Source organism: Bos mutus, chromosome 28, assembly GCF_027580195.1.
Source record: "Bos mutus isolate GX-2022 chromosome 28, NWIPB_WYAK_1.1, whole genome shotgun sequence".
Classification (NCBI taxonomy): domain Eukaryota; kingdom Metazoa; phylum Chordata; class Mammalia; order Artiodactyla; family Bovidae; genus Bos; species Bos mutus.
This window is the reverse complement of record NC_091644.1, coordinates 16686966-16706544: the sequence shown is the minus strand read 5'-3', so window position 1 is coordinate 16706544 and position 19579 is coordinate 16686966. Positions and strand designations below refer to the sequence as shown.

General features: G+C 40.6%; 1 protein-coding gene across 2 annotated transcripts; it reads right to left on the bottom strand.

The window, feature by feature from the left end:
• Nucleotides 1-139: 139 nt before the first annotated feature.
• Nucleotides 140-19027, bottom strand: PLA2G12B (phospholipase A2 group XIIB). Of its 2 annotated transcripts, none has more exons than XM_005888685.3 (4): nt 18812-19027; nt 9136-9224; nt 5422-5587; nt 140-531 (listed from the first exon to the last, which is right to left on the bottom strand). In XM_005888685.3, the coding sequence occupies exons 1-4, from the start codon at nt 19020-19022 to the stop codon at nt 410-412; spliced, it is 588 nt and encodes a 195-aa protein (XP_005888747.1). In that variant the 5' UTR covers nt 19023-19027; the 3' UTR covers nt 140-409. The 2 variants fall into 2 exon arrangements, with proteins under 2 accessions (XP_005888747.1, XP_005888748.1); XM_005888686.3 differs by having other exon boundaries at nt 140-528.
• Between the last annotated feature and the right edge of the window lie 552 nt (nt 19028-19579).

The window sequence follows — 19579 nt, the reverse complement described above, 5'->3', positions numbered from 1 at the left end:
AGATGCTTATTAGCAACTGAAACATGGACCAGAGGAAAGTCATTGCCTCTCGAATGGTTGGACTCTCCAAAATTTCACTTATTAATATAATTATCAATTCCAAGAATTCCAGTATTTTAGTCTTTATTTTAGTCTTCAAAGTAAGCACTGAATTTCCAGGCAGATATGTCCTGGTTGGGGAGATTGGTGTTAAAGTGAAGAGTAGTTTTCAAATCACTCTGTGTCTTTTTTCCAATCCTCCTTTTCAAAGGTCAAGACTCACTTTCAGCTGTAAAATAGTGTTCCTTTCTGTGCTTTGTGGTATCCAAACTTTTGGGAAAAAGGATGAGGTACATCTGCCATACTAGCATCTCCCAGACCGACAGCTTTGAGTGGCGTCACTCAAAATGGGGAAGGAATCACCTCTTCCTCACAACTCTTCTTTCTCCTCTTCTGCACAGATGCAGGCTGCCCGCTGACTGTTCATAAAGGGCCGGCAGCCCAAAGTCCATACAGTGTTGAACACAGTATCAGCCAGGGAATCGCAGGCTACTTGAAAAAGATTAAGAGAAATATAAGGGTTAATATACAAGACTACTGCAAGTAGTAGTTTGAGTAATTTTGAAGAGGCAGTGTATTTCCAAGGATAACATGATACCCAGAGGAAAGTTAGAAGCAGTGACCCAAATACAGAATTAAAAGGAAAAAAAAAAAAAGATTTATGAGAAGCTTTTTCAGAGAAGCTTCTATCCAATCTAATAAAGCAGAACACACTTTGAGATGCTCTCCTTTTATGGGGCCTCCAGGTCAAAACCATGACTAGCAATCAGAATCTCCCACATCACTATGCTCACTCCATGGAAAATTACATTTTTTTCCAGAGGACTCAAATAACATTGCTATGTTTCCTACAGCTTTCCCTATTCAAGTGTGGGATAAATAACCTAGTTATTTATTACCTAGTTACTAATATTTTGTGAAAGATTTGTGCATCTGTATTCATCAGGGATACTGGCCTGTAAATTTGTGTGTGTGTATGGTGTTCTTATCTGGTTTTGGCATAGGTAAGGCTGGCCTCATAAGACTTGTTTGGAAGTTTTCCCTCCTCTTCAATCTTTTTTTTTTTTTTTTTCAGTTTGACTGTTCCCAATCTTAGTTGCAGCTTGCAGAGTCTTCACTGCCACATCCAGGATCTTTAGTTGCAGCTTATGGGCTCTTAGTTGGAGCATGTGGAGTCTAGTTCCCTTGACCAGGAATCAAACCTGGGCTCCCTGCATTGGGAGCACAGAGTCTTAACCACTGAACCACCAGGGAAGTCCTGTCTTCAACTTTTTGAAAGACTGAGGGGGCTTCCCTGATGGCTTGGATGGTAAAGAATCTGCCTGCAATGAGAGAGACCCAGGTTCAATCCTTGGGTTGGAAAGATTCCCTGGAGAAGTGAATACCCACTCTAGTATTCTTGCCTGGAGTATTCCATAGACAGAGGAGAGAAGGATTGGTATTAATTCTTCTTTAAATGTTGAAGCCGCTTAAATAGCTGATTAATTTTTCTTTGAATGTTGAAGCCACTTTAAAAGTGAAGCTATCCAAACAGGAACCTCACCTGAATCTAGAGTCCAGGGATTTTATTGGGCATCAGTTACATAGGCATATGGTGTTTATGTGACTGATTTCAGTCACTGGTACTCCCAGACCCCCAGAAGGAAAGCAGGTTATTCACCATAAAATACATGATTGTATAAGCCATCTAGACCAACTGGTATAGTGTGGCTCAAGATCTTGGGCATCCACAACATCTCATCAGTCAGAATTTTCTAAGAGTTCACTTCCCCAGAGCTGATGAAGGGCTAGTCATCAGCTAGCATGGCTAGAAAATAGCCATTTCTTGGGAATGTGCAGAGTTTTAATAACCCAGATCTTTTGGGTTAGACACTTTCTGTATCACATGGAACAGATACAACAACAGAAATCAGAGATGAGAAAAGAAATGGTAGAGAATAATGTTCTTGGCTAAATTTGAAGCATCAATTTCAAAATAACGATGCAAGTTTTTCATGTCTTTTAATAATATTTTTTATAAATTTCAATGACTTCTCTTAAGAAATAATGCTTATTAATAATTTTTTTGAAATTTGATGTTTTTGTTAACTTCATGTAAAATTTATCTCTAATTAAATTAACATGTATAGAAATTTTCCACCTTTGAAAAAAAAGTGAAACCATCTGATCCTAAATTTGTTTGTTGGGAGATTTTTGATTACTGATTCATTCTCCTTACTAGTAACAGTTCTGTTCAAATTTTTCTATTTCCCCATGATTCATTCCTGATAGATTGTTTGTTTTGAGAAATTCATCTGTTTCTTCTAGGTTGTCTAACTTGTTGGTGTGTAATTTTTCATAGTAGATTCTCATGGTCCTTTATATTTCTGTGATATTAGTTTTAATGTTTTCTCTTTTATTTCTGATTTTATTTTCATCCTCTTTTTTTTCTTGGCAAATGTAGCCAAAGTTTTGTCTGTTTTGTCTTTTTAAAGAAAACCTCCTAGTTTAATTGATCTTTTCTATTGTCCTTTTAGTCTTCATTTCATTTATTTCCACTCTGATTTTTCTTCCTTCCTTCTACAATCTTTGGACTTCATTTGCTTTTCTCTTACGAGTTCTTTGGGGTGTAAAGTTAGGTTGTTGATGTGAAATCTTTCTTATTTCTTGATGTTGAAGTTTATTGCTATGAACTTTCCTCTTATTAATAGAACTGCTAGGAGGGGCAGTTAGGGAGTTTGGGATTGACATGTCCACACTGCCATATTTAAAATGGATAACCAACAAGGACCTCCTGTCACTCAGGTACCAACAGGGAACTCTGCTCAATATTTTGTAACAACCTGATTGGGAAAATAATTTGAAAAGAAAGATAAATGTATATGTATAACTGAATCACTTTGTTGTACACTTGAAACTAGCACAACATTGTTAATCAATAATACTCCAAAATAAAATAAAAAGTTTTTTAAAAAATTAAAATAGACCCAAATAAGTGGAAATACATCCATGTTCAGTGGTCAGAAAACATAATTTTAAGATGGCAATATTCCTCAAATGGATCTACAGAGCCAAGAAAAGTCTTATCAAAATTTCACCTAATTGACAAATTGAACCTAAAATTCATGTGGAAATGAAAGAGATACAGAATATCTGAAAAAATCTTGAAAAAGACAAGGTTGAAGGACACTTCTTGATTTCAGATTTTACTACAAAATTACAGTAATAAAAACGGTGTGGGACTGGCATAGATCAATAGAATAGAATTGAATCGAAAGTCTCGAAATAAACACTGCAATTATGACAAACTGATTTTTTTGACAAGGGTACAAAAACAATTTCATGTGGGAAAGAATAGTCTCTTTCAACAAATGGTGCAGGAACAAGAGGTGGAAAAGAATAGTCTTTTATTTAACAAATGGCGTATATCTATATACAAAAGAAGGAAGCTGGATCTTAACAAATGGCGTATATCTATATACAAAAGAAGGAAGCTGGATCTCTTTCTTGCACCATACAGAAAAATTAACTAAAATGGATCATAGATCTAAATATATGAGCTAAAACAAAACTTTTAGAAGAAAACATAGTGACTTTGAGTTCAGCAAAGCCCTTTTACATATGACATCAAAAGACATCAAGAAAGACATCAAGAAATTTAAAAGATAAAAATGGACTTAAGCAAAATGTAAAACTTCTGCACTACAAATTATATCATCAGGAAAGTTAAAAGTCAACCCATAAAATGAGAGAAAGCATTTGCAAGTCATACATCTGTTAAAGGATTTACATCCAGAATATATAAAAAAGTCTTATGACTCAATAATAAAAAGAGAGCCCAATTTTAAGGGGGGCAAATGAATAGACATTTCTCCAAAGCAATTATTTAATGGCTAATAAGCACATGAAAAGATGCTCAATATCATTAGCCCACAGGGAAATGTAAATCAAAACCACAATGAGATATAACTTCACACCCAATAGGGTCTATAATAAATAGATAGATAATAACAGATGTTGGCAAGGATGTGGAGAAATTGGAGCCTTAATATATTGCTGGTGGGAATGTGAAATGGGGTAGCTATTTTGGAAATCAATTTGTCACAAACTTACCAAATAACCTAGAAATTCCCCTCCTAGATATATATCCAAGACAATTGAAAACATGTCACCACAAATACTTGTAAATAAATGTTCATACCAGAATTATTCATAATAGTCCAAAGCGGAGACAAACCAAATGTCCATCAATTGATGGGAAAAAAAAAAAAACAAAACTTGTTTTATCCATATAATGGAATATTATTCAGCAATTAAAAAGGAATGAAATACTGATGCACGCTACAATATGGATAAACCTTACCAAATGAAAGAATCCAGTCACAGAAGACCACATATTTGTCATTCCATTTATATGAATTGTCTAGAATAGCAAATTTATAGAGACAGAAGACTAATGGTTGCCTAGCACTAGACAGGGGAACATTGTGGTGAGACTGCTAATGGCTCTGGGATTTCTTTGTGGAGTGATGAAATTGTTCTAAAATTTATTGTGGGGACTAACTTGACCTGACCCTAGATTAGCAGCAGGCATTTTTCACCTTTTATAGGTTCAGATAGAAGGATGCTCCCATTTACAGAGCCTCATTAATTATTCATATTTTCAAGTCTGTGCACATTAGAACAACACTCTAGACATTGGTCTATAACAGGAGCCAAGATTCTTCCTGCGGCTGACTTTCCCAGTAGCATAAAGCCAGCTCTTCATAAGCCTGAATTTCAAACTTTACCATCTAAAAGTATGTAACAGTAATAACTTGGATATATTGTTCAGGCTTCAGAAACTAAAGAATTACAATTTTCCTAAGATAAATTAGGAAAAAGAAATTATAGAATCACTGCTAGAAGTTAGGCAGCTAAGCAGTCGTTTTAAAATAATTATCCTCAAGGATATAGAGAACTTTACACAAGAAGAAGATAGGTTTTTAAAAATTCTTTCTCTTACTGAGAACAACAACAAAAAAAAGCTTCAACCCAACCCCATAGACCTATACAGAATAATTCCTGATATGGAAAATTATTTAACAGTGGAATGGATAATGAAAGCCAGTTGGGCTACTCTTGCTCTGGTCTTAGAGGATAGATTTTTATCCTCTGGGAAGGCTTTGGTGTGGCCCTGTCCATCAGGAGTGGCGCCAGCAGCTCCTGGGCAGGACAGCAAGAACTTTAGTGAAGGATTGCCCAGAGTCTCCCTTCCCCCTTGCTTCATTGGTCACAGAGTTCTATAAAGAAAGATCAGTGAACTCTGATGGTCTCTTTGAGTAAAGGGGCTCTGATTACATTTCTGTGTGAAAATAGGCACCAAACTCTCCGCTCACAGGTCAATGCACTTAAGATACCTACCTTCCACATTGGAGACAAAGCCCAAACTCCGTTTAAGATCAGAGCAGATAGAGTGGAGACACCATCGGAATTTTGCATCACAGCGATACTTGTTGGCACCACAAGTGTCGTAACAGACGTCCAGCTGGTTGCAGCACTTGGTCATTGCTGGAATGCCCAAGTCCATCTGGAGAAAAGTGAAGGAAGAAAAGAGAAGGAAGAAAATGCCACGTTTAGACCAAGGACCTTAGGCAACCTTCCCTACCTTGTTCTCAAATTCCTGTTACAGATTCAGATCAGAAGCACCAGATGACTGGAAAGAATACATCAAGTAGACAGTCACAGCATGCTAAGTTTTGATCGTGATCTAATCATAAGTTTAATAACTTTGAATGGCCCCTTTTTCTACTTTTTCTTTTAGATTTTAGTAGTTTTCAAATTCACAGGCCATTAGGGAGCTAAAAATAGAAAATCAGAAAGTGAGTGCAAGAGGGCAGAGCTTCAATACTTTCAAATTCAACTAAAACCTTTACTTTGTGAGATTTTTTTTTTTTTTAACCAAAGATTCCAAGGCTCAGAAGTATGAAAAGTTAAGCCTTAGTTTACAAAGAGGTCACCAGGATTTTGCAGGGACCCATTCCATGCAGCGCTGTTTTAAGTGTGTGTATCTGTTTGTAATGTGTTGGGGAACAGAGTAGGGTATAGAACACAGTTCCTGACCACAAGGGGACTACGATCAAACAACATCTAACATATATATACACATACACATTTATAAAGTGTCCTATAAGCAATTATAAATCTGTCATAAACTAAGTTCATAGACTTCCACACACAGAGATATCAAATGGGAACTTTTGTAGAGGATTATTAGATGATGGTAGACTTAAGATATAACAAGTAAAGAAAGGAAATAATAAGCAAATCATACATAAGCAAGTCAACCAGTTAGTTTAGTCATTCAAGGGTCTTATCAGTGTGATATATATTTTTTATTATATGTACTTTTTAATTAGGGAGAAAGACAAGTTGATAGCTGGCCTTGACTTCCAAAGTAACAAGTTAGATTTGATTGGGCTTCCCAGATGGCATAATGGTAAAGAACCTGCCCGCCAATGCCAGAGACATAAAAGATGTAGGTTCCATCCCTGGGTTGGGAAGATCCCTTGGAAGAGGTCATGGCAACCCATTCGTGTATTCTTGCCTGGAGAATCCCATAAACAGAGAAGCCTGGTGGGCTACAGTCCATAGTGTCACAAAGAATCGGACATGACGGAAGCAACTTAGCTTGCATGCACTTGAAGAGGGAAGGGACATGGTACAATAAGTGATTAAAGAGAAGTAATCAGAGGAGAACGAGATGGTGAAGGAGTAGGTGGACGTGGAGTACATCTCTCTCCACGATTACATCAGGAACACACCTTCAGACACAGAGATGCATGCAGAACACCAGCTGAGAGCAGACAGGAGTACCTGACCAGTGGAAAAGAATATATAGAACCATGCAAAAATCCGTAGGACGAAGGAACTAGGGGGAAAAGTTGGTAGGACTGACCTGCCCTTGGCCAATGGGGGAACTGAAGCAGGGATCCAATCCCCACATCAGGGCAATTGCCTGAGTCATAGGAGAAACATTTAAGGCTTAGAGTGAAACAACTGATCTGTGGCAGCCTAAAGGGGATGAGAATCAGACAGTCCTTGCGGCAGCCGTACATACCACAGACAGGGATGCTGGTACCCTGGAAGGCGTAACAGCTGGGAGCTGGAGTTTAGAGATTGTGGAGCAATACCAGGCGAGGGCCGCTGTTGACCTCGGAGAGACAGATGAGGGTAGCGGGTGGGGGGCGGATGTGAGGAAGGAGACTGTGCTGGGAAATGCCTGTGGAGGAAAGCCAGGCAGCCATGGAAGCAAGGCGATACTGCTGAGTCATGCGGAGGGGGTGGCGCCATCACCATAGCTTCTCCCCACACACCAGCATCGGTAGCTGAACAAAGAGGCTGGCCCATCAAACGCTTGATGCACTGAACGACAGAGTAGGACCCCACCCAGGGTGCTCCTTTAAGTGACTGATGCACAGAACTACAGAGTAGGACCCCAGCCAGGGATGCCCCTCTATGTGCCTGATGCACCGCACAACAGAGAAGGACCCCAGGCAAGGGAGCCCTCTAAGTCCCTGAACAGGCAGTGCTACGGAGAAAGTCTGGCCAAAGAGGCCTTCTGATGCCAGCAACAAGAGGCTCGAAAAAAGATTCTGATAGGGCCTCAACTCCTGCAGCGGAGGCAGTCCGTGTCCTTGCACACTTGGCGCCGCCAGGGTCCCCACCAGCCAAGCAGCTGCACCACTTTCATCCTCAACTGTCAGTGGGGCAGAGCTGCCGCAGGAAAAAAGAGTCTTGCGTCTGTGCGCACAGGGTCACTTTGGTTGTGTCTGACTCTTTGCGACCCTGTAGACTGTGGCCTGCCAGGCTTCTCTGTCAGGGAGGGGGATCTCCAGCCAAGAATATTGGTTGCCATACCCTTCTGGAGCACTATATTTCCTGCTGCCCTAGCCTCCAACTCCCCTGAGGACCTGGAGCTGCCAGAACCCCTGCAACCCAACCAGCTGCACCACCTCCACACCTGGCCCTCACAGGGGCAGACCCAAGTCCTCCAGGGCAGCCTCAGGAGCAAACCCCAGTGGATGACCCACATGTAGAGGTAGAAATCAAACCACAATTGAAACCCAGAGGCAGTGTGGCTAAGGAAGAAGACCCAAAACCTTCCCACCAGCTGTACAAGCTGCAGATTAAATCCACACGATCAACCAGGCAGACTCTGTGTCTGTGGAATATATAAAAGGTCATTGAGAGCTTCCACAAAGGAAAACACACTGGTTCTGATAACTGTGAACACTCGGGGCAAGAACACACAAGAGTAGGACCAGCTTAGAATCCAAAACAAGATATGAAATCCTTCTACCAATTTTTTACATGAAGCTTCTTTTCTAAAGTGAAAAATGTAAAAGGGTTTCTGAGAGGTCTTTAAATAATTATTACTTGTTTTTAGAGGAAGCTGATAGTTTGAGAGAAGGAAATGGCAACCCACTCCAGTATTCATGCCTGGAAAATCCCATGGACCGAGGAGCCTGGTGGGCTACAATCCATGGGTTGCAAAGAGTCAGACACGACTGAGCGACTTCTGTGTGTGTGTGATAGTTTGAGAAATAGTCAGTTGCAAAATGAAAAATGTTTTAGCCGGCAGCTGGTTGGCAGGGGACGATATGTGTGTGTGTGTCTGTAGATTTCTATGATGCTAATACTCCAAACATAATTGATTTAACAGTTCAGACATGAAGTCAGCCACTTGCAAAAGTCCTGAGGATACAGCAATCAGCCCTCACTGGTCAGTACCAGCTTGCTCCAGTACATCTCTAGAAAGTCTCACCAATTTAAAGAAGTCACACTTGTCTGATATATTTCAAATTAAGTTATGCTTGGTTCGCTAAGGCTCAGCTGATGTTTGCACTGGTGACTTCAAAGTTCACTACCCAATGGCTAATCTGAGGGACAGCTGCATCTGAGAAAAGGAAATCAGATGCTTTCTTTGAAAACTATCTCCTTTTCTCTGTATCCAGTTTAAAATACTAGTTATATTGCTCAACCATATTCCATAAGTGATGAATTCCATCAGAGGGACCTCTTAGATTAGTCTTAGTCAAAACCAGTCAACTAAGAAAACAATGGTGGTGTACATACTCTTTCTGGTACCTTCAGACCCAGGAAATAGGAGCTGCAGCCATTGGGCTCCTGAGGCTTGTAGCCAGGTCTGGGCATTGGTGCCTTTCCTAGCAGGGGAAAGAGAGGAAAGAAGCAGGAAGAAGTGTTTAGAAATGAAGCATTTGGAAACATTCATCAAATAAATATTGTCTAAAAGTATATTCAACTTTTCCTTTAAAAGTCACAGCTCATCACCGACTTAAATTAGGTGGTGATGACGGTGATGATATCATAAAAAGATAATCATCTCCAGACCAGACTGGCATTTTCCTCCCAATCTTGAAGAGTTTTATGAGCATTTATTTACTAACAATTCTAACATTTCTTACATGGGTGACCTTATCTTCAAGGTCACCATGGCAAAACCAAACTAAAACTTGAGGCCTCTCATTCTTCTATCCACTGTAAGACCACATACTATGCACAAAGACCACCGCCTGATCATACACTTAAGGGATCAGAATTAAAATAATACCACAAACATTTTTAGAATAACTTGAAGGAAATTTTGCAAGATTCCATAAATGTAGGCAAAGCATTATTTACCAAAATACAGAGAAAACATGCCTGTACAATATTGTAGTTGTTTGTGTCATAGAACTAAGGCAAAACTATCTGAAAAGCTTTGGATCGCTTGGTTTCTCCTCCATGGCTTTTGGGTTATTTTATAGTCTTGCAAATACATACAGAGAAGCCTTGTCAGTGTATCAAGGGTAGTCATTATAGATAAAGATAACCTTGACCTTAGATGACCTCAGAACAGTCATCTGCAGTGAGTATTTCTATGCCATTATCCAGATAAGAAATATGGGACTAAGAGATTTAGTGACTTGCCTGAGTCATATAGAAAGTGGGAGGAATTGGGATATAAATCCAGCTTTCCTATTTATCTCTGAAACCCATGCTTTTTCCCCTCATTCCTCTGCATCTTATAGGAGATGCAAGACATAGCAAAAGACAGAGGAAATAAGCCAAGAATTAATCCTCCAAGTGAGACACAGGGCATTTCTTCTTTCTCTTCTATAATTTTCTCCTATCAGGTATTTTATTCTTAACTATTTTGTATTATGAACTATTTCAAAACTAAAGTCAGAGAAACAAATACCTATGTACCCACTACACAGAGAAAATGCATGTCAATGTTGCCAAACTTGCTATAAATATTTTTTATGCTTAATTAAATGTTATAGTTGAAGTCTCTTTATACCCCATCTTTCTGTTTTAAGTTTTAGATGCTAAGTCTATGCTTTAAAGCTCTCCCTCCTTTTATTCTTAAAAATTGTCTGATTACTCTTGGACATTTACTCTTGCATACGAATTTGAGAGTCCACTTATTACACTCTACAAGAGACATCATCAGGATTTTTATTGAAAATACATTGAACTTACAGATTAATTTGGAGACAACTGAATTTCTTAGAATATTCTAAATTTCCAGACATGAGCCTAATATAGCTTTCCATTTACTTAGATCTTTCTTTATATCTTTCAATAGAGTGTTATAATTTACTCCATATGTTTATTATATCTCCTACAAACTATATTATTCAGATGCTTAAACAGAATATTTTAAGAATATCAGGATCTAAAAATTAAGGCTCAGAAGGCTGGAATGATGTCTGCCCTTTTCTGGAACCGAGGCTACTTCTAATCTTCTGCTCTACTAGCCCTGGAATGTAGCCCTGGGTCTCATGATCCAAGATGGTGCTTCAGCCAACACATCCATATTACAAATAGCAGAATGGAAGAAGGAGGTAAAAAGGTCAGAGCCCCTCTCTTTAATAAATCCATTCCAGAATGTTACACACATCACTTCCTCTTACTTCCCTTTGGAGTTCCCTGGCTCAGATGGTGAAAGCATCTGCCTACAGTGAGGGAGACCCAGGTTCGATCCCCGGGTCGAGAAGATCCCCTGGAGAAGAAAATGGCAACCCAATCCAGTACTCTTGCCTGGAAAATTCCATGGATGGAGAAGCCTGGTAGGCTACAGTCTGTGGGGTCACAAAGAGTTATCATATGGCAACAACTACTTGCAAAAGTGGGCTAGGAAATGAAGTTTTTTTTTTTTTTTCAATGGAGGCAGCCATGAGCCCAGCTTGAAGTTGGAAGGAGGGCTTATAAATGTAGAAAAAATGGGGACAATAAGCAGTTTCTGCCATAGTCTGTTTGGGTATTTGTTACTGTGGTACATGTTTATAAGATGGGGTTCAAGATAGCCCTCAGTGATCCCTGTCCTGGTGTATTTATACCCGTGTGTACTGTCCTATGGTTGGTCTGTGTGACCAACAGAATATGGCAGAAATGGAGGTATGTGGCTTCCAAAATTACATTATAAAAGACTACAACTTCTGTCATGGAAAGGCCCATGTGGCAAAGAACTAAAGCCTCCTGCTAACAGCCACATGAGTTTGGAAGGAGATCTCCAGCTTCAGTCATATCTTCAGAGACTGTAGTATCAACAGGCAGTGTGAGTAGAACCCTTATTAGAAACTCAGAGCCAGAACTACCCAGAAGAGCGTCTAGATCCCTCACCCTGTGTGATACAATAAATGTTTGTTAATTTTAGCTGCTAAGTTTGGGGGTCACTTGTTTCTCAGCAATACTTAACTATTGCAGTTGCCATTATGATTTGAATCTCTTTTCATTACATCTTTTTCTACAACAGCTTTATTGAAATAAAATTCACATATTATACATTCCCTCATTTAATGTAATTCAGTGGGTTTTAGCTGTTAGACCATCACCACAATCTAATTTTAGAACATTTTTATTATCCCAGAAAGAAACCCAAGACCCATTTTTAGAAAAATCTCCATCTTTCATGTTCATCCATGTTGTAGCATGTACCAGCACTTACTCCTTTCTATGTATGAATAATCTTCCATTCTCTGGATCTACTACAGTTTGTTTATTCATCCACCATTAATAGACATGGTGTTTGTTTCCATTTTTTTGGCTATTTGTGAATAGTGCTGCTATGATCAACTGTATAACAAGTGTTGGTTTGAATATCTGTTTTCAGTTCTTTTGTGTATATATAGCTAAGGAGTGGAATTTCTGGGTCATATAGTAATTCTGTTTAACTTTTTGAGGAACTATCAGCCTGCTTTTTTCAGCAGCTGTACTATTTTGTATTTCCACCAGAAATATACAAAAGTTCCAATTTCTTCAATCCTCACAATTTCACTAGAGTGTATCTGTAAGTGGTCTATGTATCTGGAACAATCTGAAGGCTTTGGGTCTTTCACCTCTGGAGAATTCACAGCCCTTGTCTGAATTTTTAAGTTTCTTCATTCTCTATAATTTCTCCTTCTGGGACTCTTTCTACTGAATGGTGAATCTTTTTGATCCTGTCCTTCTTGTATCTTAATCTCTCTTTTATATTTTCCCTATTTTTCTCTCTGTACTGAATTTTTATTAGCTTCATCAAATTTATTTTCTACTTTACTAATTATCTGTAGGTTGACTAGCTGTTAGATTTTCTGATATGTAACCCATCCACTGAATTGTTTTCTTCCGATGACTATAATTTTTATTTCTGTGAGTTCTATTTAAATCTTTCAAATCTACATATCCATTTTCTTTATTTTCTAATTACATTTTCTATCCTTTCTTTTATATCTTTAATAATTTCAAATGTTATGGTTTTTTATCTCCAATCCTTGGGATGCCCTTTCATTTTTTAATGTCCACTGACTCTCCCTCATGGTGGATTATCTTTTCAAATGGTATGTAGTTGTTTTCAGAAGGGCTTGTTTTTCTAAAAGAATTCCTGTGCCCTGAGTCACATACTGTAGAGTAGTCCCTAGTAGGATTTGCTGTGGCTCCAGGAGACTGAGGATAATTGAGACACACAGGTATTTGTTAATGTCTCAGCTTGGGATATTCACACCAGGCCAACTGAAGAGATTCCGATTCCTCATCTGTACATAGAATACGCTTCAGGTAGTGATTTTTTAGTGGGTATTTATTCTTCCTCCAGGCCCCACTCCCAGGTGGATAGAAAGCTTCCTTGCTACTTCAAATCCCTTTTAAACAGACTAGACAGTTTCCCAGGCTCTAAACTTTCTGCAAACTGTTCAATTCCAACTTCCCAAATCTTACAGTTCTTCTCCTCTCTCTGTATGAGCATTAAAGCCCATGGAATCTGTATATAATGTTCCAGACTGACGCCTCCAAGGACCACAGCAGCATAAGCTCCTGCGCCCACTTTGGTTTTGTGTTTGCTCTTCATTTCAGGAACTTGAAGGTTTCCCTTTATTTCATTCTAGCTTGAGTGTATATGTATTTGTTTTAATATTTAATTCCCCCTCGGCCTTTCTTATTATTTGTAATGGAAGCGTCCTGTGCTCGTTGATGGAGTCTGCCAGCCCACCAGTGATTCTTCCGCTACTTTTCAAAGGCCTTGAGAAATATAACTTAGTATTGATACTCTACTAACGTGTGTGTGTGTTGCACTGGGAGGAGGGGAATGGGTAAAGTGTATTAAATAACACTAGTAATCAAATTATACATATGGAAATAATCACACAATTAAATGTGTATTATCTCTCGGAAGTGAGACTATGGTGATTTTATTTCTTCTTTGGGTTGTTATTTTACAAATGTTCTACTTATACTAGGTTTATAGAAATCAGGGGGAAGTTTTCAGTAAACAAACAAATGTCCAAATTTGATGGTGAAATTTAACTCTTTTTCTGATCAAGGGTTTTTGCAGCAGACTCAGTCCAGTTTCCTGAGTTACCCTCTGCCTTTTTTGGACTTAATAACTCACAGAAGATAAAACTCCCAGTTTGAAAGATAATGGGTCACCAATTATAGACACATCCTATCTGGCCTGCTGTTGATGACAGTTACTTTTACTGTATTTAATGTTTCATGATAGTTGCAGAAAGTCTATTGAGGAATGAAGCTTGAAATAAAAATTCTAAGAAAAAAGGTGATGGTTTGAGTCCAGACAGAAATTATGTCCCAGATCCTCATGTTACAGTTGGAGCAGATTTGAGTTGTGTTGCGTCTTTTCAGTTTGATGTTTCGAGTCTAGGCATCAGTTATGCACGATGTCACAAATTAGGTTTATTTTGGGGTTTTGGCTACTTATAGGAGTGAGAGGCTGACCACCTGATCTGGGTCAGCTTAGCGAACACTGGTCCAAGTCCAGCCTGTTCTTGTATAACCTGCCAGATAAAAATAATTTTTATATTTTTAAATGGTTGGGGGAAAAGTCAAAACAAGGATAATATTTTGTGACGTATTAAACTTGAAATTAAAATTTTAGTGCTCATAAAAATTATTTTCAGAACACCGCAACACTCATTCATTATGTATATTAGCCGCAGATGCTTTCACAGAAAAACGAGCCAAAAACTGTTTCGATCTTGATGTGAGGATGGTCCTTTAAGCAAGACAAAAAATGCAGAAGATATAAAGGAAGTACCGATAGACTTGTGGAAATTTAAAACATCTGACTAAAGTGAAACACCACAGAACACTGAAAAGACAAACAAGGGAGTTAGGCATGAAATGAGAGTTCTACCAGCAGACAGGTCCACTATCTTCTGGGCCCAACCAGTTTTTCTCCCTGTCACAGTAAAAATGTCTGGGTTTTATCACCCAGGTCAAGGGTTAAGCCACACGGGAGGGTGTGTACTTTCTCCCCACGCAGCTGGTTCCAGCGGAGGCAGTTCTGTGCTCCATTAGGGGTCGACCTAGTGGTCAGAGTGCCGAATTTGAAGTGCACATTTTGCTTCCTGCCAGAAACCCTCAAACACAGCATGAGGAACACAGCAAGGGGGCAAAACAGAACTGTGGCAATTTAACTGAAGCAGTAAACTCTATTCCAGTCGCTAAAACAGATTCAGTTACTGTATGAGGTCAAGTGAGCGACTTGTCCCAGAGATTTGTGTGGGACAATCCCTGTTTCAGTATTTAAAGTCCTTCGTCCCAGGAACCACCGGCCCCCAATCCTGGCAAACCTCGACAGTTCATCATTTTTCCTGAGAACAACCTTTGCCCTCTAAGTCAGTAGCTCTTTCCTTTTTTCGGGCTATACATCCTCTAAGAATCTGATGAAGGCTGTGAATTCTTTGCCTGGAAAAATACACAAACTCACAGGTTCATAAAATTCTGCTCTAAAATTTCAAACAGGTGAAAAGTTCTCTAGAAAATAAGAACGCTGATGTTTAAGGATACCTGCTTTCCTAGAACTTAACCCAAGAAGAAAATTATCCTTTTATCCAAGTGTGACAGTGTGCATGAATATCTTAAATCATGATATACAAGACACAGAAACTCTGCCCCAGAGACCTTCATAAAGACACAGAACGTCTAAATCATCATTTGATGATTTCTTCCGGGAGCTGAGAGGGTGTTTTCCAGCCACTGGGATTTCTGTTTTTAATTTTGTATTGAAAAAGAATTGGAAGAATCTGATTGCATAGTTAACTTGTTGACTATCTTTCTCAAACATTTATAAAATGTGTTTGGTACCTGCCATGCTCCATTTGGTAGCTTGGTTCAGATGTAAAGAATCTGCCTGCAATGCAGGAGACGGGGGTACAGTCCCTGGGTTGGGAAGATCCCCTGGTGAAGGGAATGGCTACCCACTCCAGTATTCTGGCCTGGAGAATCCCATGGACAGAGGAGCCCGGTGGGCTGTTACAGTCCATGGGGATCACAAAGAGTTGGACACAACCGAGTGACTTTCACTTTCTAACAGCACTACTTCTTTATATACAGTGTCTTTAATTCTTATAACCATCTAGCAAGATAGATATTATTAACATTAGATATGAACATGAGGAAACAAAGGTTGAGAAAGTTAGGTAACTTGTCCAAGGTCACTAGCAATGAGACGTCCTGCACCCCCACCCTCAGATCAAACCCTTGATTTTCCATCAAAGCCTGGTTCAAGGACCATTTGTGCTGTCCCTAGAACAGCCCTACTGAGTCAGAATCCCTGAGGTGGGAGAGGGTGTTCCCATTAGTGCAGACTCCTTAAACCAGGTGTATGTACCATGTATGCTCTTGATTTGTGATGGATCTCTATATTTAACCCAATCCTTTGGTAAATTAAGATTTTGTGTGTTAACATGAAAACAAACTGTAGGTGGAAGAAGTGTGGCAAATAGTGTTGACAGCTAGCAGGATACAAGCACAAATTGCCTGTCTGAACAACTATGAGCTGAAGTGCTTCCAGAATGATCCCTTAAATAGTGTTGTCTACTGTAGCCACAATTTGTAATCACCTGGGAAACATTAAAAAGAATGATGTCTGGGTCCAACCTAAGGAGGTTCCCTTTTAATTGATTTGGGCAGCACGGGTTTTTTAAAGCCGCCCAGGTGATTCTAAGTGCTGAGTGAGGTAGGAACCACTGTTTTAAGTAGTGATAAGCACCTATGAAATGGCAGTTTTTCTTGTAGATTAACTGTTGCTAAATTGTTCCTTCTGGAAAAAAATGCAGTTTTTAAAGCAGTTTATTTTTTCTCCCTCAAAGTATGATCCCAGGACCCTAGCAGCAGCAGGATCACCTGGGAACTCTTAGAAATGCAGATTTTCTGGCCCCGCCCCAGACCTACCCAACCAGTATTTGAGGGGTGGGGGTGAAGCAGTCTTTTTAAACAAGCCCTTAAGGGGATTTGCAGCACAGGCAAGTTTGGGAGCCAGTGCTTTGAAGAAAGTGTTTTGCCCAAGAAATGTGTCACAAAGCAAACTGTAAAAGAACAGTCAGTTATTAGATGCTATTTGTTCAAAGGCCTGCTTGGTTCTCAATCAACTTGAGAAGATTGTACTGTTTGGGTGCAGCCTTCAGGTTCTTGGCTCTCTGCATTCCAAAGGTAACAAGGCTTAACCCCCTCTTTTCTATGTGGTTTTCAGGTCCCTCTTTGGACAGGTTCCGTTTTGCAGAGTAACTGGAGTTACTTGCGACCCTGTAATCTCTCTGTTGACTATTCCCACCCCACCCAACCCCCGCCAGTGATTGCTGCATCGACTGACCCAGGTGGAAACTTGAAACCAAACTTTGCTGAAATCTTTTAATGCCATTTTACTAGACAAGAGGGTTTGGGTCTTGTTTCTCTAAAGAAAGAGAAAAGAAGAAGAAGAAAAAAATCCTGCTGTTATCTATTTGCTAAACCACAGTCTTGTGTTGCCTCTAGGAAGGAGCACCTATGTTTATTAAATACCTGGAGTTAACCCTTTCCTGCCCCATCCATGCAAACTCTGTGAGCATGGTCCCTGTGCCAAGGCACCTCTGCATTTGTCCAACACACCTTGGATAAAGACGTGGCTAGCCGTCCAGGTGGGCCCTATCTAGCGCAGGTTTACTCTATGGAATCTTCACAGAGATGCTGCAGCTTCCTTTTTTCACTGTCTCCCTCTGAGGTTAAGGCTTCTATTCTGTACAAATTTTGGTTCTGGAGTGTTAACCACAGTCTCTTAGTCACCTTCCAGTTTATAAGAAGAGATTGCCCCTGCTCAGGGTTAAGAAAGGAGTGCGAGACATTGGCTGAGTCCAGTAAGTATGTGGCTTTTTTGAGTCTCTCTCCAAGCTGAGTTTTATCTGTTGTGTCTAGAGAGGATATTTCTCAAGTATTTGCCTGCTAGGCTCGATCACCATTTTCATCTCTTAATCCCACGCTGAAACATTTGATAAACTAAACAATGAAATGGATGCTATTAGGAGACTGTGTGTGGTTTCAAAAACATTTTCTTTGGAAGTTACCACTTGCCTCCCAGCTGTAAGGTCCAGGGCCCCACTTTCTGCTCCCATTACACTGAATTCCAGTGTAAGGGGAGAGCAAGAAGGGGCCTCAGGGTCTGCTGTTTTGCAGCTGGGCCTGCACCCAGCTTCCCATGTACCCTCTTTACAACTCAGATGAGGTAGTGCTCCTACCCGTTCAGTTCCACATCCAAGACCAGGCCTGAGGGGCAGTGTGGTCACTCAGGGCCTGATCCCTTGTGGGCAGAGGCGGCTGGCAGATGCCCATCCTACTCACGGAAGGCCTGCCATTGCTGACCGAGGCAGGGACAGCTCTCTCGGTGCGGGGTGGGGTAGGGGGCAGGATGGGCTAGGCAAAGTGATCAGAGACTGACACAGTTGGGAGGAAGGTGTGAACTGGATTAGGGGGAGAGGAGAATCCATTTCCAAGCTAGGCCCAGAGTGACTGAGGAAGCTCAGAATTTTCTGGCAGAATTTTCCCTGAATGATCAGCTTCAGTTTTCAGCCCTAGGAACATCTCACAAAGACATCCCCTATTCATTTTCCTCCTTGCCCTTGCCACCTTTTCCTAAGTATCTATCTGCCTCAAAACAAACCCATTAAAATGGCCCCAGGGAACAAGTATTGCAAAACTCCTTGGAGTAGGTTTGCCAGATAAAACACAGGAAGTGCAGTGAAATATATATTTCAAATAAACAATCAGTAATTTGTCATTATAAGCATGTTCCAAATATCTCAAATATTTTACCAAATATTGGTTGTTTATTTGAAATTCAGAGTTCACTGGGCATTCTACATTTTAATTTTCTGAATCTGGCAACTACCCTCTAAGAAGTGGGTAACAGGGAAAAAGTGCATGACAGATTGTGGCCCTGCTCAGGCTGTTCACAGGTCCACCAGCGTCAGTCTCACAGGAAGAGGAACCGTGCACTCACCGTATCGGCACCTGTACTGACAGACTCCATTTTTCCCTCCCAGCAGTTCCATAAAGGAATCGAAGTAGCTGTTGACAGATTCAAAGCTGCCCCGGATGTGCCGAAGGCCCCAGTCTGAATAGGATTCCTCTTCGTCAGGGCTGGTGTCACTCTGAGCCAGGCCACCAGCCAGGCTGAGCCACAAAATCAAGAAGCTGATGGCCCACGTCATCCTGTAGCCAGGCGGGTGCTGAGGTCCCTCCTCAAACTCCCCCAGCCAGTGTCCCAGGAAGTCCAGGTACACAGCCCACCGGCCAGATGCCAGGCAGGACTGGAAAAGGGATTACCTGGAACGCTCAATCTGTGTGTTCCCCAGAGGTGGACTTTAAACACAGCTATGGAGGTTAGGATGAGATCAGGGCAATTAGAAAGGGTAAAGGTTAGGCAGTAGGCGGGCCTATCCGGGGGACGGCTAGGGAGAGAGCGAACACTTCACAGTGGGTTCCCCGGCCCTGGAGCAGAGAAGTGAGCCAGCTTCTGGAGGCGTAAGTTGTGGAGCAATTGGAATTCTACCCCAAACAAGCTGGTTAACCTACAGATCAGTTGCAAGTTTGGTCCCCCAGGACCAGCCTCTTGACACAAAGGACCTGGCCACACCCCAAGCCAGTCACCTACAGTTGGTGTTTAGCGAGATACAGGAAGATGTATAAAAGACTCAGGAAACCCCCAATGATGGTGAGTCAACAGTGTCATCTGTACCAGTGGTCTGGGTACTGTCAGAGTTTGCTC